This window comes from Leishmania donovani, chromosome 20 (assembly GCF_000227135.1).
Source record: "Leishmania donovani BPK282A1 complete genome, chromosome 20".
Lineage (NCBI taxonomy): Eukaryota > Euglenozoa > Kinetoplastea > Trypanosomatida > Trypanosomatidae > Leishmania > Leishmania donovani.
Genome location: NC_018247.1, coordinates 151,686 through 178,160, shown reverse-complemented (window position 1 = coordinate 178,160; position 26,475 = coordinate 151,686). Strand labels below are relative to the sequence as shown.

Genomic DNA, 26,475 nt, shown 5'->3' with positions numbered 1-26,475 from the left:
TTAACATGTGTGCATGCACGTGCGTTCCCCGGAAAAAGAAAATGCCAGTGTGTGGAGAAAGAAACAAGAGTATGCCAGCTGCCAACCATGATCCACGGAGGAGAGCGAGCGAGGCGCAGTGGAAAACATATTCGAGCAGCAGCAGCAGCAGGAAAGGGAGACGCCGTTGGCGGTCACGCATACGCGGCCCCGCTCATGGCCCGTGGACGGCGGGCAGAGAAAAGAGAAGAGGCAACGCATGGTTCTCTCTTGACGACTAGCACAATACGAGACCACCGGCACCACTGGTGTCGGGTGGTGGGTGCGTGTGCGTGCGGGCCCGACACAGGACTTTGTAAGCACACGCTCCCTCAATGTGCGTTCGCCTGAGTCCGTCGTAGAGCTACCGTGCACGCAACAGCGGCATGTTCGCCACTAAGGAAATAAATCGTCTTCTGTGCTGTAGTCTGTTCCGGGGCGACCACATGGGTGGCGCGACGACAGCGCGATGTCACTGCCGCTATACCCCTTTTCCCGTTCAGCGCACCCTTTTCTCCTCTTCCTTCGTCGTGTGCAGTACTCCGGCCATAGAGCATGAGGTCAAACTAAGCTGCACCTCCCCACCACCACACGCACACCACACACACACACACACCAGCCCTGTCACAGGCCCCCATCCGCGTCGTGCGAAGCAGCCGAACACGCGCACACACACACACACACACGTTACAGCGATGCGCCTACTCATTCATCGGAGCATCGCCTCGGACTCAGACTCCGCCCACCATCCCCGCCTCGCAGGTCGCCGCACAGCCGCTCCCATTGTGCCGGTCGCCACGCGGTGCCGCCATCGGGGTGGCCCAGGCTCCCCACCACCCCACCGGCAGGGCAGTGCGAGGGCCTGGTGAGGTAGGTGCGGGTCAGGCTGGCGCATTGCCCATCCCATGGATGGCGCACACGTCTGCACTGTCGCGGCTCGCTCTGGCCCCTCCTTGCGCCGTGGGGTGCTTGACCCTGTCTGCGCCAGAGGTGGTCTGGCATCGGCAGGGACATAAGGGGCTGCTTGGCTTCCCGACACAGAGAGCGGGTGTGCTGGACCCTGAGGTACGAAGCACTGAGCGGTGTCGCCCCCGCCATGACGGACTCAGAGCGCCGAACACGCACCGAAAGAGTTGCTGTACGATGTCCATGACAACAAAAGGGGGAGGGCAGATCGATCGTCACTATTCAAACAACGAGAAGACGGCCGGTCGCTGTGGAAGAGGAGGGTGTGTGTGACGACGGCCATCGAGCCACATTAGCACCCCTATGCCCCCTCTGCTGCACACGCGCGCACATATGCTAAGACGCAGGTGGGCGAGAGCGAGAGACGCGCGCTGGCAAGCGTTCACACATCGGCGGGATAGGGGGAGGTGCTGCAAACAACCAAAAAAAAAAAGCATGTTCACGTTGTGACTTACCGATGTTTCGCCGTTCTTTCGTCCTTCAAAGAATAGGCAGGAGATAAGGCATTTTACGGATGATTATGGGATGCAATATCCACCGCAGGCGTCCAGAAGAGTACGAGACGGAGGGGTGGGGGTGGGGAGTTATGTACAGAGCGGGGAGCTGAGGGTGTTAAACAGCGCCGCTCACAAGGCTGCACGTGGCTGCTCACGCGGCCAATTCAGAGAAACAGCTCAGAGTTCTTTGCGAAGGCGCTTGTCCTGCCGTGGACTCCGCAGCGGGTTCGTCGGTATGGCACGGATGCACTCGATGTACTCCGGCGGTAGAATGTCCGCGCCCTCCAACACGCGTGATTGGTACTCGTGCGACGGCAGCAACTCTTCGGAGGTGTGCTGTGCAATGTAAGTCCAGCACTCCAGCGGGGCCGCCGTCGCATCGCTTAGGTCGGTGCAGCGGTGCAGCTCGCGGGAGTAGCCTCTTTCGTAGGTGTCCATGATCTCCAGCTGTGCCTGGCTGATCTCGTACGCAGCACCGCAGACGTATGGCGGCATCGTACTGGGGTGTTTCACCATCCCCTGCGCCTCCTTTATTTCCCGCAGCACCACCGGCTCCACGTTGTAATATCCGAAGTTACCTCCGTTCGAGTGGCCTATGGATACTGCATTGGCAACGAGCACATAGCCGAGCAGCTTGGCGGGGCGGCGCTGGTACGGCGGGCCGATACGGACGCACACCTGCTCCCAAGACATGTTAGAGCCGTACGCCAAGTACCACGTCTTGACCTCCTGTGAGTCCTTGCTGACATTGCAGGCCTGCTGGTACACCATGCGATGGATCGCTGTCGCGTACAAGTCGGCGTCGCCGCTATCCGAGGACGCTGAGCTGTGGGTGGCGACCGCAGTGGAGCTACTGCCGTCCTGATTGGCTGCTATGTTCAGGTGGATGTACTCACGGTAGGCCTTCTCCAGGAGCGCTGCGTATGCTTGGCTGGGGGCAACGCGCACGGAGTGGATGCAGTTGCACCAATGTAATCCAGGCCAGCGCGGCTGAGGCGTGGAAGCGGCACCGTTTGGAGTGCCAGCCGGGGAGGACGCAACAACGGCGACCAGCCCTGGTTGGGCCTGGACCCCTTGCGGCTTCGGCAGCGGCTGCCAGCGAAGCTGCATGAGGGCCTCCACGGAGAACTTGCGCTCCATGAGCGGCATGTCCAGCGCGGCGACCACGAGGGACGCAAACATCGGCGAGTCTGGCGCCCGCACGGCGCGATGAACGTCACTCATCGCGTAGCAGGTGAGCATGGCATACATGTTGAACGACCCTTCGCGCGCGACAGCCAGCAGCAGTGGTTCACGCACAGTGGCGGAGAGCTCGTACAGAATCCCCCGAACCCCGTCGCGAAAAGCCGTCTTGTACTCGTGTGACTTTCCATCCCGGTCCTTGCTCGGAGAGAGGCGCGCCGTCGATGGATCGCGGGCGACGAGACTGAGCGGGGCGATGTTGATGCAGCCTAGCCGCGGCCCTTCAGCGCTCACGGCGTCGAACACGAGGCGGTACCCTGGAAGGAGGGCAGGGCGGGCTGAATGGATGATCGGCACGGCACCACCGGAGACGGCGGCAAGAGACCGCTGCAACTCCGCTGCATCGGCATAGGTTCCGTAGGCGAAGTAGTAAAAGTTGCTCGATGTGTCCGAGGCCATTGCGGGTCCGCTCTCCCGTTCTTTCCGGTCCAATGCCACAGGTAAGTGGGCTCACGTGCAAGAGTGTGCACAGAGTGCTGCTGTGAGCGCCCGGCGCTCTTGCCGCCACGTCGGAGAGTGAATCACTGCACCGGCGGCTGCACGGAAAGCGTGACTGGCGCACTCACCCTCACATAGAATACGCGAGCAGGCCGGAGTGGAGATGGTGCGTGTACGAGAGCCTCCCGGTGTGTGTTTGCGGGTTAAGGCGTTTCGCTTGTCCCAAGAAACGCCAGGAGAGCGCGCGCGACTTCAATGCGCTGGCGCGAGCCGCGGGTGCCTGTGCGTGCGTGAACGGTGGCGTCGCTACGATGCCGGGAGAAGAGGAGATACAGAGGCGCCAAGCTGTACCACTTACGCTGGTATGTCGGCCGGCGGCAGCGCTGCGCCTCACGACGGTGCATGCAACGGAGAGACACAGCGAGAAATTGAAAAGTACGCAGTTAAATCGCAAGGGCGAAGAAATCGCGCCGGCAGCAGCAGCAGCACACTACTGGCAGTGCAATCAACAGCCGGATAGGACGTCGGCGCGCGGGCGAGATTGAAGCGGGAGTTGCGACCGACAAGAAAGGAGGGAGGGCGGAAGAGTAGACGGCCCTCAAGTAAAGAAATGCGGGCGCACGATTGGGGTGGAGGTGTGTGTGTGTGTCTGTGGGGGGGGGGCACTGAGCCCTCGACGCAAGAACAGAGCGCAAATCAAAGCGCGGCGCAAGACGTTCCAGCTGCAGTGAGCTGCTTCGGTGGGGGGGGGGGGCAGCCGGGGAGAGGGCGAGGGAGAGCGAGGACCAACATCCCGCCCCGAAACATCGCCTTCTTTCAAAACGGGAAATGAGCACCCTCACGCCGCACCCCGCACGATCGCACGATTGAGCGCGCGCGTTGACGCATGTAGGCTATCCAGTGCCCCATCACCACCATCACCGCCACCGAAAAAAAAAACACTTGCACGCTCTGGCGCCGCAATGATAGATCCAGCGTGTGCACACCCGGCGCCCCTCCCCTCCCCCCGCCCTACGGGCTTTTTTTTTCAGCGTTCCTGTGGCGTTTTGCGGCGATGCCATGGAGCGCGCAGACAGAGGGAGACACGAAAGGACCAAAGTAGAGAGAAGGTGTCCGGTCACACGTGAGGCGTAAGAACGCGCGCGTACGCGACCGCAGGCACGGAGAGCGATGGGCAGGCCACCTGGCCGGATCCTCTAAAGACACAGAGATAGAAGAACAGGAAGAGTGCTTCAGTCTCTCTATCTCCGTGTGCGTGTGTGCCTGCCTGCGTGACTGCGAAGGAGGGAGTGGGGTGGCTGGCTGGCGGCTGGCGGCTTGCGACCATAGCGCACAAAACACCGCTGGAGCCACACAGAGACAAGGGGTACCAAAGAAGCGCCGCCCTCTTCCAAGACGGACGTTCCGCCCCACCGCCACCGCCGCGAACAGCATCGACAACGCAATTCAAACGGTTACCGCCACGCTGTGCACGAGACGCCGCGCAGCCTCAACCTCTGAAAATCTCCTGGCTTCATCCCACTGCAGCAGACCACCCATGACGCTCGCTAGCGTGGGTATGGCTTGCAGGGCTTCGGCAGGGCTGGTGTACGCGGTGTGTGTGCGGCGGGCTACGACATCGACTACGCGTTCAGCGTAGGTGTCCTTCACAAGGGTCTCCAGACGCGCTCGTGCGTTCATCGGCCCGCTATCGGTGGTGGTGCAGAGAGAAGCTGGCGTAGTCAGTTGCAGATAGCGCGTGCGGCACCGGTGGAGCTTCTTGCGCGTCTTCTCTGAGAACAGCGGCGGCTCGTGGTACACAAGGGCGTCGACCGCCTCCTCAGCAATCCGACGTGCCAACAGCGGGGTACCGCCGTACACGTGGAGGAGCGGGACGTCGCGGCGCGCAACAGCGACAGCGTCCCCGGTGGCGTCTGCACAGTTGCTTACCAAAGACACAAGTTCTTCGATGTCACTCTGGTCGCCTCTCTTGGGCAGCGGCACTGAAGAAAAGTGCAAGGCGTAGCCTCGATGCAGCAGCGCTCCAGTCCACGGCACTTCCTTAGGCCCCTTCACGTGCGGCACAATCTGCGACACGCACGAGAGCAGGCGCGATGCGTCCACAGACACGCCGCTGCTGCGCAGCATCGACAGCGTACGCTGGCGCTGTGCGGCGTATCCGTCCACCGAGTGCAGCGAACCGTTGGTGTGCGCCGTGACGGTCGCCGGCAGCCGTGGCAGCGAAGAGATACTCGGCCCCAGCATCACGCACCGGTCCCACCACGGCAGCACCATCACCGAGGCAAAGCTCAGCCGTGGAGAGCTGAAGAGCAGTGCCGCTGCCCGCATCGTCTCGGAAAGCGGCGGGAAGGAGGCCACGGCCCCCTGTCCTACGCCGTGGCTGTCCGTGGGTGGCGTTGATGGGGGCGGCGCAGCATGCACGGCGTTGGCGGGAGCAATCAGGTAGGAGTACGCCTGGTATCCGGCAAACGCAGCCGGCACGGTGTCACTGGCGTTTCCGTCGAACATGGCCTTCACGGTGTCTGCCCAGCAACCTGTGCAGTTCACCACGCCGCGTGTGTAGACGTGCGTCGTGGTTGCGGCATCCGGGCTCCATACTGCGCTTCTCGGCGATGCAGCCGAGTCGGCAGTGGATGAGGGAGAAGAGGCGCTGCTCTGTCCCAGTAGCCGCTGCAAGAAGCGTGGCCGTGATCGGTCTGGCGACGCTGGCAGACTCGCTGCAACTGCCTTCGCAGCCAACGCATCGCGAACAGAGACCAGCATCACGCCAGCGCACGAAGAGGCGCGGGTAGAACTGGACGGCGAACTCATCTCCATCTCCGTCGTGGCCGGCGCAGAAACCTCTTGAATGGCGAACACAGGGGCATAGGATAACACCGTCACACCGAGCTCCTCTGCGGTGCGTGCAAGCGACACGGCGACTGTATTTCCACGCAGCGCGAAGTCGTTGGCTATGATGCCCCCTCGCAGTCGCGCTGGCGAGGGGGACGGCCCCGGGCTGGGTGCGAGCGCTGGTAGGCGCGCCTGAACGACGGGCCCAGGTAGCACGAGGTTCGGGCGCAGCGGGCCGCAAAAAATACTCATCACCGTACTCAAAACCGCGGCGCAGACGTACTCCACCATCTCCGTCGAGTGCAAGGCTGGCAACAGCGTCGTTGTGGCAGGCGTCGGATCGAAAGGCAGTAACGACGGCGCTTTCGCTGAAGTTTCTTCTGAATGTAACACAGCAGTGGTGCCATCTTCGGCGGCCCCTGCTTTGGACGCGGCTTCGCAGCCGCTTCCGCCCACGGTGCCTCGCCAACGCCAGTTCTGCCAGCGTCGCAGCAGTGTGTCGGGCGCCACAACACACCGCGGTGCGACGTTGCGCCACGTCGTCTCCTCCACGAGCACGGTTGCCGCCATCCGCAGCCAGTCCCAGTCGCGCTGTCGCAGGGCTCGCTGCACGTACGGCAACGCGCCTGGAGAGACAGAGGGCATGCACGAAGCTGCGCTGCCTCCACCGAAGTCTGCCGCGTCGACCAAAGCCACTCGCAGCCCGCGTTGTGCCGCATCGACGGCAGTGTAGAGGCCTGTGAGGCCCCCACCAATCACGAGGAGGTCAAATGGGTCCGCTGCTGAGCTTCGTTGCAGCGCTGCCCAGCGCGAAGAGCGCGGTGCGGGACTGTCACGGTAATGGTCGGCTCCATTCGCCGGCCGGTAGGCAGAAGCCGACAACGCGCTGGAGGGGCGAAGACACCATCGCCGATATGCAAATGTGCCTGCAGCGACGACGACGGCGGCGCGCAGCAGGCGCACGTGCAACTTGCGGCTGTGCCGGCTCATGTCAACAAGTAAAAGAAGGAGAAAACTGCGATCAGCAGAGGTAGAGAGCGAGGTGCTTGGAAAGCGAGAGTGCGCTGAGGTGGGTGGTGTCGGAGGCACGAGGATCAGGTGTAGCTCCCTCGCGTCTGTGCGAGCCCAAATCGCGCCGATGTGAGACGGCGATGCAAACAAGTCGGCCTCCGTCTCTCTGTCGGCGTTTTGCTTGTCGATATGCCTGCGCGTCACCGCTGGTCTCCGTCCCGCGTAATCTACGTGAGCCCTCCGGCACGAGGCCCAGGTCGGTCCCCTCTCTCGCCTCAACTTTCTTTTTGGTGTGTGTGTGTGTGGGCGAGGGGGTAGAAAGGGATGCTCGTCTTCCAGCAAGGTCGATGGGCGCGCTTACGCAGGAGAGAAGCGCGAGGCGGTAAAGCGATAAAAGGATCGGGAGACAGTAACGAGCGCGAGGACTATTGTGAGCACGCGGGGAGCGTGAGGTAGCGCAGAGAGGAGGGAGAGCGATGAGTCGTGCCAAACCGAAAAGAAAACGATCAGCACGTCTGATGCGCTGGTGTAAAAGGGGCCTGCCGGGCAGCACACCCATCACAATGCCTTGAAGAAGAGGATGCCGAGAGGAGAGAGAGATGGGGTAGCGGCGGCGGTGCAACGCATCTCACCGAGGTGCTGGCTTGGCGGTCCTTCTGAATCGTAGAGACTACATTCGTGTGTGCCGGGAAAAGGTAGAGGCGCGGGTGTATGAGCGCATCGGAACATTCGTGGCACCGCACACGTCCAGCGCCGCGTGTTGCGCATGCGAGGATCAAGCATCTCGGCAGGTCATCCCATTTTTTCTCTTCCTCTCCCTGGCAAGGACACAGAGAACGAGGACACAAAAATCAGGCCAGGTGGCAGGTAACGCCCCTCACGCCGCTCAGCTCGCTCACGCCTTACACGCACGTTATTCCACACCAACGACACGAAAACAAGGCTAGGGGCGGGGAAGAAAGAGGGACAAGGAGGCGTGCTCCATAGGCAGAGAAGTATGCGTGTGTGTGTGTGTGTGTGTGCATGCGCTCGACACTCGCGACCCCTGCGACGGTGGGGTGGGGGGGTGGGGGAGGTCGAAAATGGGGGAGGGGCAACACATGACGGTATTGTCTCTTCGTTTTGTATGATGCCGAGCGGCTAACCGTGCGCACCGCTGCCGTTCCCCTCCCCCCACCCCACCCCCACACACTGTCGTACCAGCGGACGGCCACTTTCGGCGAAGGAAGCCGAAAAGGCGCGCCGCCCACCGCCCCTATTCCCCCGACCCTTAACCCCTCACCGCTTCTTGTAAAGGGATGGCACGAGCACGTCACCCGGTTCGTGGCGTAGCTGCGTGTTGGCGGCCGCCTGGTCGTCCTTCTTGATGAAGTCGAAGGCAACGAAGTAGTCGCCGGCGACGTCGCTGTAATCCACCTCAAAGCCGATGTCCTCGACGAGCTCTGCAAACTTGCGCGGGAACGGCACACGGGAGCGCACTTCGATGATCTTGAGCAGCCGCTTCGGCTTCAAGATGCGGAAGGCCTCGAAGAGGCTCTTGACGTAGTCCGTCGCCATCAGGCTAAGCGAAAAGACACAGACGTCGACATAGTTGTCCGCGAGGGGCACCTTGGTGGTGTCCGCCACCGTCACCAGCGAGTTTAGAGCAAAGAAGTCGAAGGAGTGCACCGTGTAGCCCTTCGGCTTCAGCGCCGCGGCGATCTGGGCCTCACCGCAACCCATATCCGCCACCACCCACGAGACCGGGATGTGCCCTGGCATGCTCTTCCCCTTGTTCGCGAGAAACCGCCCACGTCGGTCCCCTAGCAGCGACTCCACAATGAGCGTGCTCGGATTCATGGGCCACTGCATGAGCTGTTGGTGGTAGCCGGTGTGGTAGTCGCGAAAGGTCGCCTCCTCGCGCAGCAGCCGACTCGCTAGTGTGGTCGGGGCGTTGTACACCTGCTCATTCAAGAGACGGAACGTGCTGGCATTCAGGCGCTCGCGGAAGTGGTCGAGGAGGTCCTCGTCACCCTTCTGCCGCAAAACGCGACGGCGCTGAGCAGCGCTGCTAGCCCCGGCTGCCTTAGCCAAGTTCTGCCGCTCCGGGTCGACAATGCAGTTGTATTTTGGGACGCGATGCTCCTTGCGGTAAACCTTCTCCTCCATCTTGCTCGGGAACGACACATTTTTTCGGTTATTCGCTGAGTCGCGGCTCGCCATGAAGGCGCCGTGCGACACGACGGGCCCCTTTAGCGTGCTGCCATCCTTGCGCTTGGCAGCCGCCCCCGCTGCTGCTGTTGCGCTGGCGCTGCTCGAGCCACCCGCACCACGCAGAGGACCCTGGGACGCTTTCTTGGCTTCCTTTTTCTTCTGTTTCTTCTCGTACTTTCTTTGAAAGTGGCGGCCGCCTAACATGTTGGACAGCACAGGTGCACGCAGCACCCCCCCCTTACCGAGAGCAGCGGAGACAAGACGCAGGAGGCGCAGTGCGAATACGCGGTGCACAAGCACGCTAAAAGGAGACGGGACGAGAGAACTAAGAGTGCGTGTCACTGCAGCGCAACGATGAGCACCAAACACCCGGTGCACCGGCGTCGCACGCCAGTGGCACCCGCATGCCAAGGGCGAGGCGAGGGCGTAAGAACGGAGGGGCGGAGAGGAAGATGGACAGCGATGGGACAAGGGCATGGGGCGGTGCTCCCCCTCAGTCTGCGTACGGACTCCAATGGCACAAACCAAAGGAAGGCGGCGGAGCTCACACCTCAAGTCACGCATAATAGATAACTTGCATAGCGGCAATGGAGGCCGGTGCAGGGCTACGACGCAGCGTGCGTCGCCAGTTACGCGCACGTGCCTGCGTGCACGCCCAAGACTTTCGTCATTGTCGCGGTGTTAATCGGCAAGCCTGTGCCTCGGCGCCTGCATATGCACAATAGACCTCACCAGTAGAGCTGCACACGCACACACGTAAATGCTATGAAAACTTCTATGAAGAAGATACGCCTACAAAAGCAGGCGCGCGCGCACACATGCACCGTTGGATGCACAGGCAGCACTGTCCCAAGATTTCAATGGCACCGTGTGGAATCAGTATGTGCCAGGCGGGGCGGGGGCGTCAGGTGACGGGGGAGACAAGACGGTCCATGAGCGGTGATGCCTTCATCGTGTGCCACCTGGTTGGCATCCACCGCTCGCGTTGTGGCGCTCAGCAACTCCCCCCTATGCACACACTCACACACCACTTGCCCTCACCATGTGCCACACACACACATCCACGGATATGTGTATGGGGGTGCATATACGGTTCTATCGGTACCACCAAAGCCCTGCGAACGGCACTTCACAGGCGCTCCTGGTCGTCCGTTTCGTCATCGCTCTGTGACGCCTCGGAGGCACTGGCGTTGTCGCCGGACACTGCAGTACGCGCGTCCCCATCAGAAAGTCGCCGTCTCGCCTGCGCACCTCGGCGACTGGCAGCCGCCGTGCTCTTCACGATGGCGGCACACTGCGCCAGGAACTCCTCTCGGCTTCCCGCAATGCGGCGCAGCACCTCTGAGGCACTTGTGTGGAAGGTGCTCATGCGATGCTCGTGCGCCTGCGCCCCAGAATCGGCGTAGACGTGCGTGGCAATGGCATCCTCATCAGCAGCAGGCACTTTCGCGGCCGCTGCGTCTGTGCGGGCGGGGCTGTTTGCGGTGCGAGGCTGCAGCGATAGCGTCGGCTCCGCGGTGCGTGTACTCGCCGGCCCTTCAGTTTCAGCGACCCCCACTGCGTCGTCCTCACCTGGCATCAGTGTGCTTGTGCAAGGCGACGTCCTCGAGATACCGGAAAGCGACTCCACAGTGGCGCTGGGCGAGATGGCTGATGCATCCGCGGCCACCGAGGCCGCTACCACTGCGCTTGGTGAGGACGCCCAACGGTCCTGTGCATCTTCTTCGCCCTTTTCTTCCCCGGAAGCTTGGACAGTCTTCGTGGATGGATGGGGTGGTGGCGCTGCAGAAGGAGCCGGGCGCGGTAGTCGGCCACCCTCCTCAGAGGAAAAGCGCGTAGCGTCTGTACGCGGGATTGCCAGGGAGTGGTTGGCTGCAACGCGTCGGCCTCCTCCCGCGTCGGCCTCCTCGGCGTGCCCAACGGACGCTGTCGCAAGCACGCTCGATGCAGGGGCGGTGGCGGTCCGCAAAATAGCTGGGTAAGCGAAGCGGCTCTCTCGCTGATCATCGCGCGCACCACGCGCGGACACCCTCACGGCTGGGTGAGCTGGCCCATCCGACCAGGCGGCGCACTCCGACCCCGCTTTTCTGCCACCACCCATGCCATTCCAGCCGGAGAAGCAGGGTGCCGACGAGCTCGGCGGCGACGGTGTGGCGGTGGCCGAGTGGGCAAAACGAACGCGCGAGGAGGCTGCGGACGACATCGGTGTCAGCAGAGCGGCGCGTAGCTGTTCTCGCCGCATCTCGCTCGCCGCCTGCTCCTTCGCCTCCTTGGCCTTTTTCTTGTAGGCACGGAACTGCTCCTCGAGCCGCGCGCGGCGGCCCCGCTCGTCGTCCAGCTGTTGTCGTAGTCGCTGAACCGGCTCCGCGGCACTGGCGGCAAGGGCTTGCATTTTGGTGTCCTTGTCGCGGAGCTGCCGCTTCAGCTGCGCAATGGTGTCCTCAGTGCGCACCTTGTAGGCCGCCGCCGTACGTTGCTGCTCGTGTTGCGTCTCTTTCCACTGCAGCTCCGCCTGAGCCGCCTTCATTTGCATCTGCTGGTGCTGTGACTGTTCGTCTATCAGGTCCTGCTTGAGGCTATCCATCTGCGACCGCAGAAGCTCGATGGTGTGACTCGCAGTGTCGATGTGATGTTGCAGAGTTTTCACCTGCTCCGCCGCGTTCGCCTCTTGCAGCTCCAGCCGCCGCTTGTAGTCGCTCAGCATCTCTTGATGGGATGCAGTCTCCTCCTGCGTGGCCGAGTCTCGTTGACGCAGTTGCTGGCGCAGCTCCTGTGCCTCGGCGCGTAACGAGACGAGCTCTGCCTCCGACTGCCGTGCGCGGTGCATCGAGGAGTCAACGAGCTGCTCGTACTCCGTCTTCAGAGCGGTGTGGGCTTCCTTGAGCAGTTTGTACTTCCGATGACTCTTTTCAAGGTAGGACATGCGCTTCGTCGCCTCCGCCAGCAAGTCCTGGTAGCTCTGCGAGGTTTGTGTAAACGCCGCCTCCACCTGGGCCAGGGCCGTCCGCGCCGACGTCTCTTCCTTCTCCCGCCGCTCCTCAGCAGCGTGCGCCAGCAGCTGCAGCTGCGCCTCGCGCGCCTGCCAGTCCACTTCCTTTGCTTTCCACACCTTTACCTGCGACTCGAGCTGGGCAACTTCGGCGGTGACCTTCTCCGCCCACTCACGCCACTGCGCCGCCTGCGCCGCGTGCTCGCCTTGACTGTGCGCGAGCGTCGCGTACTTGCTCTGTAGGGCCTGCAAAGCATGAGCCGAATCTTCGAGTTCCATCTTACGCTGCGCCGCCTCGCGGCGCGCAAGCCGCAGTTGCTCCTCCGCCTCCATCAGACGCTCCCGTTCCGTCTGCAGCGACGACTGAAGGAGCTGCTGCTTGATGGAGAAGGACGTGGCAAGCTCGTCAGCCGTCTGCTTAGCCGCGTTTGCTCGCTCGTGGGTGAGAGACTGACGCAGCTCCGCCATCTCCCGTGCGTGGTCCATGCGCAGCCGCAGCATCGCCTCCTCCTTCGCCTCCAGCTCCGCCCGCAGCTGCTCGGCGACACGGGCGTCGGCGAATGCTGTGGCAGAGGCGACGGAGTACGGCAACGCGGTGGGGGCAATATTCGCCAAATCGGCAGCGGCGCACGGCGGAGTCGCAGGGACTGCATGTGGATGTGGAATGAGCTCCCTCAGCTGAGGAAGCACGTCTCTCTCAGGAGTGCCCTCTCCGTGCGCACGCACGTCCCCCACGATGGATGTCGTGGATGAAGAAGAAGAGAATGACGATGGAGCGGGTGGACTTCGTGGATGTGGCGCGGACGTCGCCGCTGCAGCCGAATTTCGCGGCGTGGACGATCCCGCCGATGGGGCCGGCGGTGGCGGATCGGTGAGCATTTTTTTGAATATGCTGTTCCACCTCCGTCCGAATCGAGACAGCATCCCAGAAGACGCCGTGCCGCTCGCCTTCTGGAGGCCAGAGCGGGTGTGAAGGCTGGACTCGTCACGGCTTCCGCTATACGTCGAGCCAGGGCTCATAAAGAGCGACGTGGATGCGGTGGGCATAGAAGCACCGCTGAGTGGCTGCTGCTGCGAGCGCCGCCGATGCGCGGTTGAAGACTTGTTAGGTCTCTGCGTGGACTGCTGCGCCGCCATGTGGGCACGGTACGCTGCGGTGTCGGCAGTCGTCACTGTTGGAGACGGCGACGATGCTGCTGAGGAGCCGCGCAACCCGGAGAAAGACGCCGAGGACAGCGTATAGGAGGTGCCTCCCGCAAGGGGCAGATCGCCGTGGTCTTGATGCGAATGTCGCTGCTGCCATGGAGGCGGTGGGAAAGAGTCGGGTACGTGCGACGGAGGCGGGTGCAGATCAGGGCGACGCGAGTGGCGCGGCGGCTTCGCAAGAGACGCCGGTGAGGAGGGCGCGGTGCCGTTAGAGAAGTTTAGCGTTCGATGCGGCGTCGACGCCGGCGACAAAGGCCGCCGACTGGGCGGCTGCGATTGCAGCAGCGAAGACCCGGCAGCGGCAACGGAGGTCTGGCGGAGCACACCAGACGCGCGCCACTGCCTGTGGTGGCGGCTAGCTGACAGTGGCTCGCGATCTTCGCCCTCATCTTCGCAGTTGTCGTTTTCATCGCCTGTCTCGTCTCTCTTGTAGACGTCCGTGCCGTCGTCGCTCTCGGTGACATCGGGTAGTGTATCGCCGTCGTCGTCGAAGTAGTCACCGTCGCTGTTGCCGTACTCGTCGTGCCGCATCTGTGCCGCGAATACCCTCGCGGATGTGCGCGAGCCCCTCCAGTCGTTTGAAACGCCGCCGTAGTCGCACGCGTCTCTCGATCTCCGGGACGAGAATCGCACGGTTGCCCTCGGTTGGACGTCTGCTCTGGCGCCGCTGCGGCCACCGCTGCTGTCTTTGCGGATGCTGCGGTGGGGGTCGTCGTGCCATACCTCGGCACGCCTCTCTTCCAGTAGCGAGCCTTTACCTCCTCTGCTATGATAGTGCACCCGACGTTTCTGTCTTCGCTCCCCCTCCTTCGCGATGATGGGCTGCCTGTCGACCGCCACAGTCGACGCTGCAGTGCTGCGGCCGGCTAGTTGGTAGAGCTGCTCAATGCCGCGGTCAGTGTGGTCGATAAGTCGCTGCAGCTCTCGCGGAATGTCATGCTTGTTGTACGCGCTGTGCGTCATGGCTCAGGAGAAAGTAGGGAAGGGGGAGGGGGCTCACAGCCACGCAGGCAGACGTGGATGGGGGCCGACGCGCGGGAGATGGGAGCTCACGTCACCTGCACAAGAACTCCAAAGTGGGCCGCAGAAGCAAAAGAAAATAGCGCGGGTGCGTGCGGTGTGGCGCAGGTTGCAGGGAGGCTTCGCTGATATATTCGCGCTGTGTTATGTGCGTACGCCCTGTACGAATACGTGTGCGTGCATGAGTGTGTGCGTGTATGGATGATGAAGCAGATTCCTGGGCGAGCTGCGAGTGCTGCGGCGAGCCTTTGTCGAGATATGCGCTGTGCGCTTGGCTCCGCAAGTGGCAGGCAGACGTTTTATTGAAGTGCCCTTCCGGGATGGCCTCTCGCTGTCAATAAGATGAAGCACCTTGGGTCTTCAGCGCTGCGACAAGCCCGTCAGAGTTGTGGATGAAAGCATGAGCAGGTGGTAAGAAGACGTCCAGGACGGGGGGGAGAGGGCGAGCTAAAGGCGCCAGAGAGCTACGTCGAAAGCAAATAGAGTGCAACGCACCGCACAGGCGAACACAAACCGCGGGGCGCTGCTGGAGCGCCGTAGCAGACACGCGCGTACTACATCCCTGTCACGCTATAGAGTGGCTGTCCTCTTTTCCTTTCGTTGCCCGTTTCGAAGTCACGGGCATGAGTGCTGGCAGGATGCAACGCAGATGAAGAGCAGACGAAGCGAAGGGGATGATAGGTGGGTGGGTGGGCGGGTGGGGGTACTATAGAGCTCCCTTCTCCTCCCACATAAACACATAGAAAAAACAAAAGGAAAGAGAAGTATGCAACTCCCTGCGAAATGCAGAAGGGCGCAGGTGAGCTACGCAGGTACAACGGCTAACTTCTGCACACGTTGGAAAAGGCGTGAAGCGCGTGCCACGCCTGAGTGGCAAGAGGCGGCTCAGCGCGCCTTGTATGATGAGGCTTGTAAGGCGCTGGGCACCTCGCCACCCACGGACACCTGCTTCATACCAGCCAAGCTTCACTCGGCCAGTCCTCGCTCAGCAAGTCGATGACGCTGTCCGACGAAACGAGCTCTCCGGCCAACTGTGATGGAGGCTGCTGAGGGCGTACACGACAACGGCTACGATCGCTGACGCCGGTCGACTGCTGAGACAAAGTGGCGGCGGCGTCTGAGCAAGAGGACGATGCATGCCTTCGATTGCGTCGTCTCGCGCGAGTGAGACGCGCGTTGAGTCGATGAAGCGCGGACACTGGTGCGATGTTTCCTTCATCGCCATCACTACTGCCTGTAGGTTGAGCCGTAACGCGTTGTGGCGACCGTTCACGGCACATGGGATGCCCCATCATCGATGCGTGTGCAGGTTGCCGGCGGGCGCTCGCGTAGCAGCCGCCTTCAGACCCAGATACACTGCTGGTCTTTGCGTCCTCCTCCCAGCTGGAAACCGACTCCATGCTCATCGCGATAGGACGGCAAAGGCAGCGGGGTCGCGCGAAGTCCCTCGTCGCAGTGGTGGTTCGGCGGTAAGGCAGCGGCGCGAGCATGCTGCTGCCGCAGTTTTCTGCATCGTATGGGAACATGTCGAGCGTGTCGGCCGCTGCGCCATTTTCGGTCGAGTGAGGTGACGTGCTTTGCGCGCGCGCAGACGCAGCGGCACCGCGCGCAGCACTGCCTGCGCTACCCAACGCATGCGTCAGGGTTGCACGCGGAGCCGCATGTATACCCGATCGCCTCAGCGGTGCCCTGAACCCTCTCCTGGACTGCAAAGGGGACTTGATGGTGGCGCTGGTGATCCGTGGCATGAACGGCTGATTCCTTTGCGGCGGTGATGCTGATGCGACACGAGGGAAGAGGAGGAAGAGACAGAGGCGGGCTCGCGCCATGTGCGGCGTCCCGTCAACGTTGCCGGACGCTGGCAGAGAGAGGAGCGGCGCCTTTCTTCTGATTACGTTCTTCCTCTCGCGTGTGTGTGTGTGTGTGTGTGTGTGGCTATCGGTTGCCTCATTGGCATCGTCATTGTCAGCCAATAATCACCAACGGAGCAGGTGCGAGCAGCCGTCAAAGGTTCCCAGGTGTGCGGAGGTGAGGTGGACAGAGGGGAGCGAGAGAGACAGGCGGAGCAGACAAGCGTGATCGATTCAAGATGAGTAGCAGGGACGGCCACGTTTAGCAGAAGCGGCAGAGCCGCCGGCACTCACGACTACCCTCACACGTCCCTCTCTCCGTTCGGGTTTGATGCGAAGTCCCTCTCCAGCGCAAGGAGGCCGTGGAGGGCAGTAGAAGGGGATGGGGAGGGGGTATGTGAAGCACCTGCACGCATCAGATAGCTTTCACACACGCTAGAGTCACAGGTGTGTGTGTGTGTATAAGGGGAGGCGCATTGCAAGTCGTGCACAGACGTGTCTTGCCGAGACGCTCTTTTCCCCTACGCGTGTGTTTGGCTTTCGAGCTCGTGCCTTCTGCCTCTCACGCGTTCGGCGTGCGCCCAGCAAAATCCTGACGGCGGACAGAGAGGGAGAGCCGCCGGAGAATCGAGGGAAGAAGCGAGTTCGAGAGAACGGAGTCGCCGCGACGGCGGCAGCAGCAGCAACTCGCGAGACACCGTTGCTCACGCACACAAGTCTACACGCGGTCGGTGCTTGGGATAACGTCCTAATCGCGCCGATTCACAAAGGGGATGGAGAAGTCAAGGCCAAAGTGGAGGAGATGGCGGTTGCTGAGCACCAAGCTGCTGCGGGGCTGCTGTCGTCGCCGCCGCTTTCCGCCCCCGCCGGTGCCGGCGCGAGCGTCGGTCTCGCGACGCATGCGCTCCTTCGTCTGTCGCAGCCGCGCCTCGTCAGCCAGGGACTGCGCGGAGAAGACGGCGCGGGTGGCGGCGCGGACGGTGACGTCCTGGGTCGGGTAGGTCGCCTCCCGCAGCGCCAGCACAGCCGGAGATGGGTTCTGTGTCCAAGGGAGAGGAACAAGCTCTGTCCACGGCTCGGCAGCTGCAGTCGCCCACTGAGCCGCTGTGTCGTCGCTGCACTCCCCGGACGACGATGAACTCGCGGCGTGCAGCACCGACTCATACGGGTACCGCCATGAAGGCGAGGGGTTCACAATAGGGTCCTCAAGGATGCTCTTCTCTGGTAGGGCGAAGCTGTCCAGGTGGCGGTCGCGCAGCACGAGTACGCCCGGCAGGCTCACAGCGCTCTCTTGCACTTCGAGATTCAGCACATTCTCCAGGCCGTTCACAGTGAGGATCAGCTTGAGCGTGCAGGCCTGCACCGCCTCGATCTCCACCTTGACCTTGGTGCTGGCAAAGATTGGCGCTGGCGCATCCATAGCAGCGGAGGTCGTCGTCGCCGATGTGTTGCGCACCGCAACGTTCTCGCGGCGTATCCGGAGCGGTTGCGGTTGCGCTGCGGCAAGCGCCTCCAGTCGGCTTGTCCCCCCCTCCCCGGTTGCCTGGCCGGTGTCACCCGTGTTTTTCAGCCTCACGCCTGCCAGTGACCACTCGACGCGCAGCTTGTTTGGCAGCCCCAACTTCTTCACGGCGACCAGGTTGTCGAAGAGGAGGAGCACCCGCTCCCCCACGTAGAAACGCGTCGGCAGCGAGTGCGCCTCCTGCTCGGGCACACCGCGGCGGGTGAGCAGGCGATGCTGTACGCAGACACCGGGTGGAAGGGCAATGTAGGTGCGGTCACCGCCAACGTTGTTCCCTCCGCCATAGGCCTCATCGCGTTCTAGGAAAGACTCCCGCAGAGACGCGGTCACTTGCCCGATGTTCGTTCGACTGCCGCCGCCACCGCTGCCTGTGCCCCCATCTGGGCCAGGTCCCGCCGCCGTGCCACCACTGGCCGAAGATGAAGCGTCTCGCATGCCAAACTGCTTGAACTCCGACTTGTCGTACGTGTCAGGGAAGTAGTAGACTAGCCCCATGTGAACCGCTCGCCGGATAAGCGCTGCTGAGACGACGATTTGATCGGTGTGCAGTGCGACGCAGCCTTCCGGGTCCAGCAGCGTGGACGGAGACTCGATGCGCGCGCACAGCTCATCCAGTGTGTTGACCACGGCACGGGCACACAGCAGCACATACCGGGCCCGCTCCTCCGCTGTTGGCATGGACGACGCTGGGGAAGAGGCGGTGGTGGCAGTGCTGTGGGTGCGATGCAGCTCAATGCTGCGGTGCCAGCAGGCGCCGTCCTCCACGAGCGCGAACCATTCCGCTGGAAAGCGCTGCACTGCCACACCGCGCGGCAGGAGAGAGTCCAATTGCGCCAGCGTGTACGGCTGGTTCGGGTGGCGGCTGAGAAACTGTAGCACCTCATAGTGCTTCGTGAGCTGCGCCGGGCTGAGGATGCGCTGGAACTCGCTCATGATGGAGAAGCCCGCCGCTGGGTAGGGGGAGTTACCCGGAGACGCCCAGCGACGACGATTGGCGCTCGCGATTGTTCTCCCAGTCGGTGCGCTGTGCAGGCGAGAGAGAACGCCGGGCAAGCGGAGGGGGAGGAGAGGGGAGGTCGTGCTCTGTAGCCGTGCACGCGCTCACACTTCGCTGCTGCCGCTGAGTGTGCGTGTTATGCAGAGAAGAGGGCGGAAAAGTTCGCGTAGCATTGCAGAGAGAGTTAGAGGGCCACACGAGGCGGGGAATCGAAGAGAGCGCTGCGGTGACATTAGCAACGGGTCGACGGTGGCAATGTCGAGCAGGCTGGGATGGCACCAGCGAAAGAAAATGAAGGGGAGAGGCACGTGCGAGATGTAGCGCCTGCCCCGTGACGCACCGCTGCCACGCCCGTGTGGCCTCGGTATCGCGTAGACAGCATGATAGAAGCAGGAAAAGCCAGAACACCTTTTTCTTCACCTTGACACTACCATGAGCGATGTGCATCACACCTTTCCGCTGCACAAGCACCGCTGCACGTCCATAAGCGAAGGCGCTCTCCTTCTCTACCCGCCCTCCTACTTCCACGAACGTCAGTGCTTGCAGCTGCGTGTGCGTGCGTGTGTGTGCGCGCATCATTTGATTGCCGTGATGATCTGTGTGAGCGAGCGACAGAGAGAGAGATATGCGTGTCGTGTGCCCACCCGCCTCTCCACCACAAGTAGGCAAACGTACCCCAAAAGACGGAAATACCGCAGCGCACCGGGAAGGAAGAGGGGAGTGGGAGCGGCGCCGTTTCAGTGCACTCCCTATGTGCTCCTTCACAGCATGTCGTACACCGAGCTGAGCGGCATCACTACAACCGTCACGAACACCTTCAGCTCGTGGTCCCGTTGCGTGTGCAGCACACTCAGTTGCCGCTGCGCGTTGATCTGGAGTGTCAGCCGCTCGAAGCCGCCGAAAAGGGTACCCACCGCCGCACCGCCGCCTCCGCCGCTGCTACCCGCCCCAGCGGCGGAGGCGGCGAGACCCATCAGGATGTAATCGGCGTTCGACAAACGTCCATCCCGCACACTGGCGCCTGTGCCGCGCAGACGTCCTCCACCAGTTCCACCGGCACCGGCGCTGCCGCCGCTGCTGCCACCGCCCCCCGTGCCACCCCTTGCGCCGCACGCCAAGGCAAGATGGTGAGTGTAGACGCGCGTGCTGGCGGACTGCTCACGTGACAGCGACAACAGCGCCTCGGAGGTGGCGTGGACGTGCGCCTCCACCTCACCGTACGGGCCACCCTCCCCGCGCAGAATGACGCCGAGCTTAGGGTCAATGCGGATAGACACTTCCGCGCACTGCGCCGCCGTGACGTCGGCGATGAGGTCGCGCACCGTGTCGCCCTGCAGTGTCACCTGCGCCAGAAGCGCCGACTCCGAGAAGCGTAGATCTAGCAAGTGGTCACGCACGTTTCGGGTGACGAGAAGCGACTGAAGCATGCGAGACCCGCCGACACCGAGGTCTGACTGCGTCAGCGGGCCACCACCCGAAAAACCGCCACAGCTGCCGCCACCGGCAACCCGATCTGTCGGGGTCAGCTCCACGAGCAGCTTCGCATCGTCGGTCGGGTACGCGAGAACGGCCCTGGTCGACGCCGTCGCCACGGATGGGCCGAGCATGAGTAGCGCATCGATCAATGTGGGGATGTGCAGCGCGAAGCGCGTCTCGACGACCGCGTACTCGGCGAAGAGGTTCTTGGGCAGGGTGCACGTCGCTGTCATGTTCTCATCCGTGCCCTCGACGTGAAGGACGACATGCGAGTCGGTGAACACGACGGTAGCCCACCCATCTCGGCTGACAGACACAGTGTGCAGTGCGCGAAGGAACACCGGCGGCGACGCAAGACGGCAGTAGATGGACATTTGTGCGTAAGCGTATTGGTGGCGCTGCGCAGCACCGCGCCGCACACATGTGTCTGTCGCTGTTTCTCTGCGTGAGCACGCGTCAGGAGCTGATTTCCGTACCTGATCCGCGTGCAACCTCTAAGCTGCGGGCGAAGGGCAAGCACAGACAATGTGCGCGACGCGCAACGCAGGCGAGCCAGAGCGCAGCACTTGCCAAGTGCTGCAATCCCAACGTGCAGCCGAGCGCGCTCCTGCAATGATAAGGCCAGCGAGGGAGAAAGAGAGAGGAGAGAGCACACTCCCCCACAACCCCCAACAACAACAACAGCAGGAGGCGTGTTGGTGATGTCGGCGCGTGATGTTCCCGCCTGCAGACGGTCGCGTGTTTGTGCGGACAAATAACACGCGCAGGTGAAGCGCACGCCCATCAAAGAAGGTTGAAGAGAGAGAGAGGGAGGAAGGGAGGGAGAGGCATAGTGCAGTGTGCACACGCGCGCACGATCCCACGAAGCATTCACGGAAGGCGGCACACGAATGCCCCCCTCCCACGGCCCACAGACTTTTTTCATTTTTTTTTGCTGCAGAGCCCTCGTGACCGCTTGTTCCTAAGCGGATCCTTTCGCTCATGGAGCGAGTCCCTCTCTTGTATTCGGGCTCCCTCCTCGGCCGGCGCGCCGGCACGACGATGTGCCGCCGCAGCTCCGGCTGTTCCCCCTCTTACCGTTCTGTGGACCTGTTCGCTGTTGCCGGTGCAGGAGATCGACACTGTGTGTGTATGTGTCCGCATATGACGTCCTTCCGCTCTCCTCGCTCGTGTTGCAGAGGCGCAGGATGCACATGAGCACCCTACGAAGAAGTCGAGCTGGCGAGAGGAGGAGAAAGGGGGCGGGAGGGCATGCGAAGGGAGATGAAGCGGTAGAGGCGGGTGTGTCGGCGAACTGATCCTCGATAGCTTTACATGCTGGCGAGCGCTTGTGCTTGTCTGCGTGAGAGAGTGTGTTGTTGTGTGTGCGTATGTGTGACTGTCTGCCGACATGGCTACAAACCTTGTCTCGCTGCCCAGGCTTGGGTGCACTCTACTCATCCACTCCCTTGGTTCGCAACAGTACGGCCCGTCACCTGGGCAGCATATCGTCGCGCCAGGAGTGGCTGTGCGAGAGAGAGGGTGTGGGGGTCGTAGTGGAGAAGGAGCGGAGGGAAATGCACACCCATGAATAGGGAGCGCCAAGGCACGCAACATGTACAAGCAGGCATGAGGCACAACGGCATGATGAAGGGAGAGGACGACCAACGCGAGGCGGGAGCCGTGTAAAGAGCACCCAAGCACCGATCTGGCACGTACCCGTGTGTGTCTGCCGCCTGTACACACCCGCTGGCAAGCACAGACGGAGACACACGCACCGGTTTAGGACGCAGCTGAGAACCAAACAAGACGGAAGCAACAATGAGAAGAGCGTGATCGGTGCACGAAGCGAGTCGGCAACGAGGAAGAGAAGGGGGAGGGGCGTGGCACGGAATGCGAGAGCAACGAGCCACAAGATACCGCTGTGATCGCGCCAGGCGCAGAGGGTGGCGACACGCACTCAAAGATGTCACATGAGCGAGAGGGAAGCAGGCCGTCCGACTGGCGAGCACACAAAATAGAAAAGGGGAGATGAAGCGTGAGCTCGGCAGGTGTCGCACTGACCGACGAGGAGGGTGGGCGTGCAAGAAGAGGGCGTCACGGAGAGCAGGGAGGTCGTAGAAGCGGGAGGGCGAGGAACACGATATGCCGATGGGCACCCGCATACGCCACGGCAAACCTCCTCTACAGCCCCCACCCACACCTTCGCACTCTCACGTCACGGCCGGACGGAGGCGGCAGAGAGCCAAACTTTTCGACTGCTCGCTCGTACTCTTCCTTCCGCTTGCCCCAAGGCACGCATGAGCACCTGCCGATGTGCGCGTGCAGCCTTCACGCTGGTGCTGGGCAAAGGTGAGCAAAGACACACCCCAAAAGGGAGAAGAGCACTGAAAGACTCACTCGCTTGCCAGTGATCATGTCTGCTACGCTCGCAGCCCGTCCCCCTCTCGCTCGTACACACGCACACGCTTTCCTCCACGTCGAATCATCAGCCTCCCCCTCACCCAGAAAAAAAAAAAACCTGCGCCTCTTTAGTGCAGGATGGTGCATGGCTTGCCCGCCGTGGCGCCGTCTCCTGTTGTCGCACCAGCGTCACCAACGAACATGTGAATAAAGTGCCTGTGCCCGGCGCAGCACTCGCCAGGGAAGAGGTACTCGCCATCCGCCACCGACCAGCCCGTCTCGTGGAAGTAGCGCGCCGGCAGCACAAACTCCATGATGCGCCGCCCATTCTCCGTCATGGTGCTAAGCGGTTCCACGCAGGGCAGTACGCTGCTGTGCGGCAGATCGCCTAACGGTTTTGCTGCAGGCTCTGCGGGTGAGGCTGGCGCTGCCGCCCAGGCCGCCGCCATCGACGCAAAGCTGGGCTGCAGAGACAGAGCATGCAAAAGCAGGTACGTCGGCGGCGCGAGTGAAAAGGCGTCGCTGGGGTCCTCGTGCCGTCGCAGCGCTTCCAGCGGACTTACCCAGAGCAATTCCGACACCTCGCTGGCCTGCTCGAGGAGCGGCAGCTCCTGTGGTGGGATGCAGCAAACCCCCATGCCAGCATTCGCCTCGTCACCACTCGACGCCTGAGTGGAGCATGGCGCGTGCGCCGCTTCGTGTGCCTCTGCGCTGACTAGCGCTGAGTTCACCAGAGCGGCATAGAAGTAGGTATCGTAGCGGTACGTTGACTGCCGTGGCGACACCCACCGCGCAACGGGACGGAGGCTCGAGACGGCAGAAAGGTCGTAGATGGGAAGCGGCGTTGCGGGACGGGACGAGACGGGGTCGGCGGAGGCGCCGCCGGTGGCACCCGCGTCGCTGCGTGACTTCTGCCACTTGATCCACTCGGCCTCGGAAAAGATGCGGCCATCTCTTCGCAAAACACATGCGGCCTCTTCGGCGAGCTCGCGCAGTGCCCCGACGCGGCAGGCCCACGCCTCCAGCTCGGCCTCTTCTGCAGACGGCTGCCCGCGCGACTCGATGAAGCCCTGCGTCGTCACCTTCTTGTCTCTAGCATCTTGAAGATGCAGGTTGTAGTGCTCCGCGAGGTAGTGCGTCGCCGCGGCGTAATCGCTACCCTCGATACCGCCGCCAGGAAACACGTACGCACCCGGCATGAAGCGTGCCTTTCCGTGCCGCTTCATAATGAGCACGTGAATGTCGTTCTCCCTTGCAGCATTGTCTCCGGTGGCTGGTCGCTGCTCCGATGTGGCGTGCTTGGGGTTTCGAGCGAGGAGGAGAACGGTGGAGGCCAGCCGTGGAACGGCAGCCTTTAGCTTCGCGTTCATAGATGCGGTGTGGGGATGGGGTATGGTCGAAGGGGCTTGCGGTGCCGTATCATGAAGAGAGCGCGTTTTGTGGTGCGACAGGGAGGAGAGATCAAGAGCAATGCCGGAGAGGATGCGCAGAGAGGGGAAGGGGGGGTTGTGTGTGTTTGCGTGTGCGCGTCATTGCTCTGGTCACGACGGAGGCGTGAAAGGTAAGAATCACGCGACCAAGGCGAGGGGAGACACGCCACATCCCACCAACTCCGGCCAGTGATGACGCGCCCGCAGCAGCTGCGAAGTGCACTCGCCCACGCAAACACGCATCATCATCGCTACAGGCGCGCCCGCGGCGCATGGCCCCTTCGAGAATGGTTCCACTCGCTCAGAACTCATACAATGCCAAGCACGCATGAAAAAAAAACCAGCACTCGCTGGTGTAAGTGGCGGCGCCAGGCGCCTATGCCTGCATCCCCTGCCCTCTCGCTTCGGTTTCAGCCCACATATCCTATGCACCTCTCCCGTTACAGCAGGCAGAGGCATGCTCTCGGCCTGCATCTCTCGCAGGTGTAAAGAACGAGCAGGCGCGGTGCCCTCTCCGAGAACGGTTCCAGTCCGTCTCCGGTGTTGCTGTGAGGGAGGGAGGGGAGACAGCGCGGTAGGCCTTCCCGCATTGTCACTCCATGTGCACGAAGGAGGAGAGCCAGAGAAACAGGCAGGCGTGGGGAGGTTGTGCTCGCGTGAGGAGTCTTTGTGTGTGTATGCAAGTGTGTGTGCGTGTGTGTTGCTGCGGGCTTGGCCCATCAACACTTATTCCGAATCCGCCATCGGCTGCTTCGTCCGCTGCGGGACGCGGTGCGGGCGGACCGTAAAATGCTCGAGAACTTCGGTCATGGGACGTTTGCACCGCGCGTCGCTCAGCACCGGCCCCCATCGACTCGGGTGCTGCTTCAGGTGTGGTGGCCGGTGCTCCTCAAGGCCTGGGCTCGTCAGGCTCCACAGGTAACCACGGTCGAGTTGGTACACCTTTGACGGCTTTTGCACCGCGACGACGTACGCGTGCAGCTCGCGCGTCGCGGCGTCGAGGCGGAAGCGCACAAAGTGCTTGTACTCCTCCATCTGGAAGGCCGAGTAGGTGGCGTTGTACATGTAGTCGAAGGTTGTGACGGAAAAAAGCAGAAACGTGCCGATCAGCACAGACACGATGGGGGTGATGAGCACCCAGTAGAAGAAGAGCACATAAACGTAGTAGAGGAGTATCTGCAAGCGGGACGCCTTGGCCGAAAAGCGCGCCACCTCGCCGCCGCTCACGGTCATCGAGAGAAAGCTGAGAGACTCGAATGGGTCAAAGCAACGCAGAAGTACACGCAGCCACCCCGTCGGGATGATGGCCAGGGCGAGGTCATGCGCGCGGCCCACGTGGCGCGACACCCACGACGCCTCGCCGCCGGTGATGTGCCGCAGATGAGCAACGAGTGCATTGACCATGAGCACCACCTGGTTCTCCAGTTCGGTGCCCCAATGCCCCCCAGCTGATTGGAGCAAGTCGTGGCCCATCAGGTACAAGAGCTGCACATGCAGGAAGGCCATGGCGCCGGAGCAGCAGAGTAGCACCGCGAAGGCCCACCCGCCGCCGTAGCACAGACGCCAGAGCAGGGGTGCATGGCGGTCCGCGCCGGCGAATGAAAAGCACACCAGAAAGAAGACAAGTGGGACGAGTGAGATAACGCCGCGCGTGATGACGTGCGACATGATCTCCGTCGTGTAGCCCACCCAGAGGGAAAACACCTGCGCCAGCCGCATCTTGCCCCCACCGCCGCCGGTAGTGCCGCGGCTGCTCAGGTCCAGCTCCATCGGCAGCGGCAGCACGGACAGGAGGAGAACAAAGCACAAGAAGCCGACAACCAAGTCAAACTTCCAGTTGATCACTCGGAAGCCCCACAGGCGCGAGGCCATGTTCATGAACGTGTTCTGCTCCGGGAAGGCGCAGGCGCGCACGTACCTCGTTCCCTGCGAGATGATGGCGTCGTTGCGCGCGCCGTGCAGGAAGGCGCCACCACCGCCGCTCACTACCAGCGTCGCAGCCTCCGAGCTGGCGTCGCGCGGCGTATGGCGGGAGTAGTGGTGAATGTCGCCCGCCAGTCGCAGACGCAGGCGCGTGCCGAGGGCCTCGACAACACGGTTCAGCTCTGGTTGCCGCGCCTTGTCATCCCTCTCCATGGCGTCGAGCACCCAGCCCGGCTCGTGCGCCGCCAGGATCACGCAGCTCTCCGCGTCCATGCACTTCTCGATTACGTCTAGGAAGTAGTTGCGCTGCGCTACGTCGATGTCCTGCATGTTGCCCGTGTCGCCGCACAGCACGAACCAGTTGTGCGGCAGCCGCAGCACAAAGAAGCTGCTTCGCTGCGGCATCAGCCACCCGCCTATCCACGTCCGCTCAAGGATGTACTTGCGGTACGTCGTCAGCCCGTCGAACCAGTCGTGGTTGCC

General features: G+C 62.4%; 7 protein-coding genes across 7 annotated transcripts; all 7 read right to left on the bottom strand.

Moving 5' to 3' along the window:
* Nucleotides 1-1,658: 1,658 nt before the first annotated feature.
* Nucleotides 1,659-3,122, bottom strand: LDBPK_200510 (hypothetical protein, unknown function; the record flags this gene model as incomplete). The annotated part of the gene is made up of 1 exon (XM_003860343.1): nucleotides 1,659-3,122. The coding sequence occupies one exon, from the start codon at nucleotides 3,120-3,122 to the stop codon at nucleotides 1,659-1,661; it is 1,464 nt and encodes a 487-aa protein (XP_003860391.1).
* A 1,485-nt stretch (nucleotides 3,123-4,607) lies between these two features.
* Nucleotides 4,608-6,983, bottom strand: LDBPK_200500 (glycerol-3-phosphate dehydrogenase-like protein; the record flags this gene model as incomplete). Its single annotated transcript, XM_003860342.1, has 1 exon — nucleotides 4,608-6,983. One exon carries the CDS (start codon nucleotides 6,981-6,983, stop codon nucleotides 4,608-4,610), a length of 2,376 nt encoding a protein of 791 aa, XP_003860390.1.
* A 1,299-nt stretch (nucleotides 6,984-8,282) lies between these two features.
* Nucleotides 8,283-9,401, bottom strand: LDBPK_200490 (hypothetical protein, conserved; the record flags this gene model as incomplete). Its single annotated transcript, XM_003860341.1, has 1 exon — nucleotides 8,283-9,401. One exon carries the CDS (start codon nucleotides 9,399-9,401, stop codon nucleotides 8,283-8,285), a length of 1,119 nt encoding a protein of 372 aa, XP_003860389.1.
* A 925-nt stretch (nucleotides 9,402-10,326) lies between these two features.
* On the bottom strand, nucleotides 10,327-14,355 carry LDBPK_200480 (hypothetical protein, conserved; the record flags this gene model as incomplete). The annotated part of the gene is made up of 1 exon (XM_003860340.1): nucleotides 10,327-14,355. One exon carries the CDS (start codon nucleotides 14,353-14,355, stop codon nucleotides 10,327-10,329), a length of 4,029 nt encoding a protein of 1,342 aa, XP_003860388.1.
* Nucleotides 14,356-17,010: 2,655 nt separating this feature from the next.
* On the bottom strand, nucleotides 17,011-18,717 carry LDBPK_200470 (hypothetical protein, conserved; the record flags this gene model as incomplete). The annotated part of the gene is made up of 1 exon (XM_003860339.1): nucleotides 17,011-18,717. One exon carries the CDS (start codon nucleotides 18,715-18,717, stop codon nucleotides 17,011-17,013), a length of 1,707 nt encoding a protein of 568 aa, XP_003860387.1.
* Nucleotides 18,718-19,542: 825 nt separating this feature from the next.
* LDBPK_200460 (hypothetical protein, conserved) lies at nucleotides 19,543-20,631 on the bottom strand (the record flags this gene model as incomplete). The annotated part of the gene is made up of 1 exon (XM_003860338.1): nucleotides 19,543-20,631. One exon carries the CDS (start codon nucleotides 20,629-20,631, stop codon nucleotides 19,543-19,545), a length of 1,089 nt encoding a protein of 362 aa, XP_003860386.1.
* A 2,136-nt stretch (nucleotides 20,632-22,767) lies between these two features.
* LDBPK_200450 (hypothetical protein, unknown function) lies at nucleotides 22,768-24,009 on the bottom strand (the record flags this gene model as incomplete). Its single annotated transcript, XM_003860337.1, has 1 exon — nucleotides 22,768-24,009. The coding sequence occupies one exon, from the start codon at nucleotides 24,007-24,009 to the stop codon at nucleotides 22,768-22,770; it is 1,242 nt and encodes a 413-aa protein (XP_003860385.1).
* Nucleotides 24,010-26,475: the final 2,466 nt, after the last annotated feature.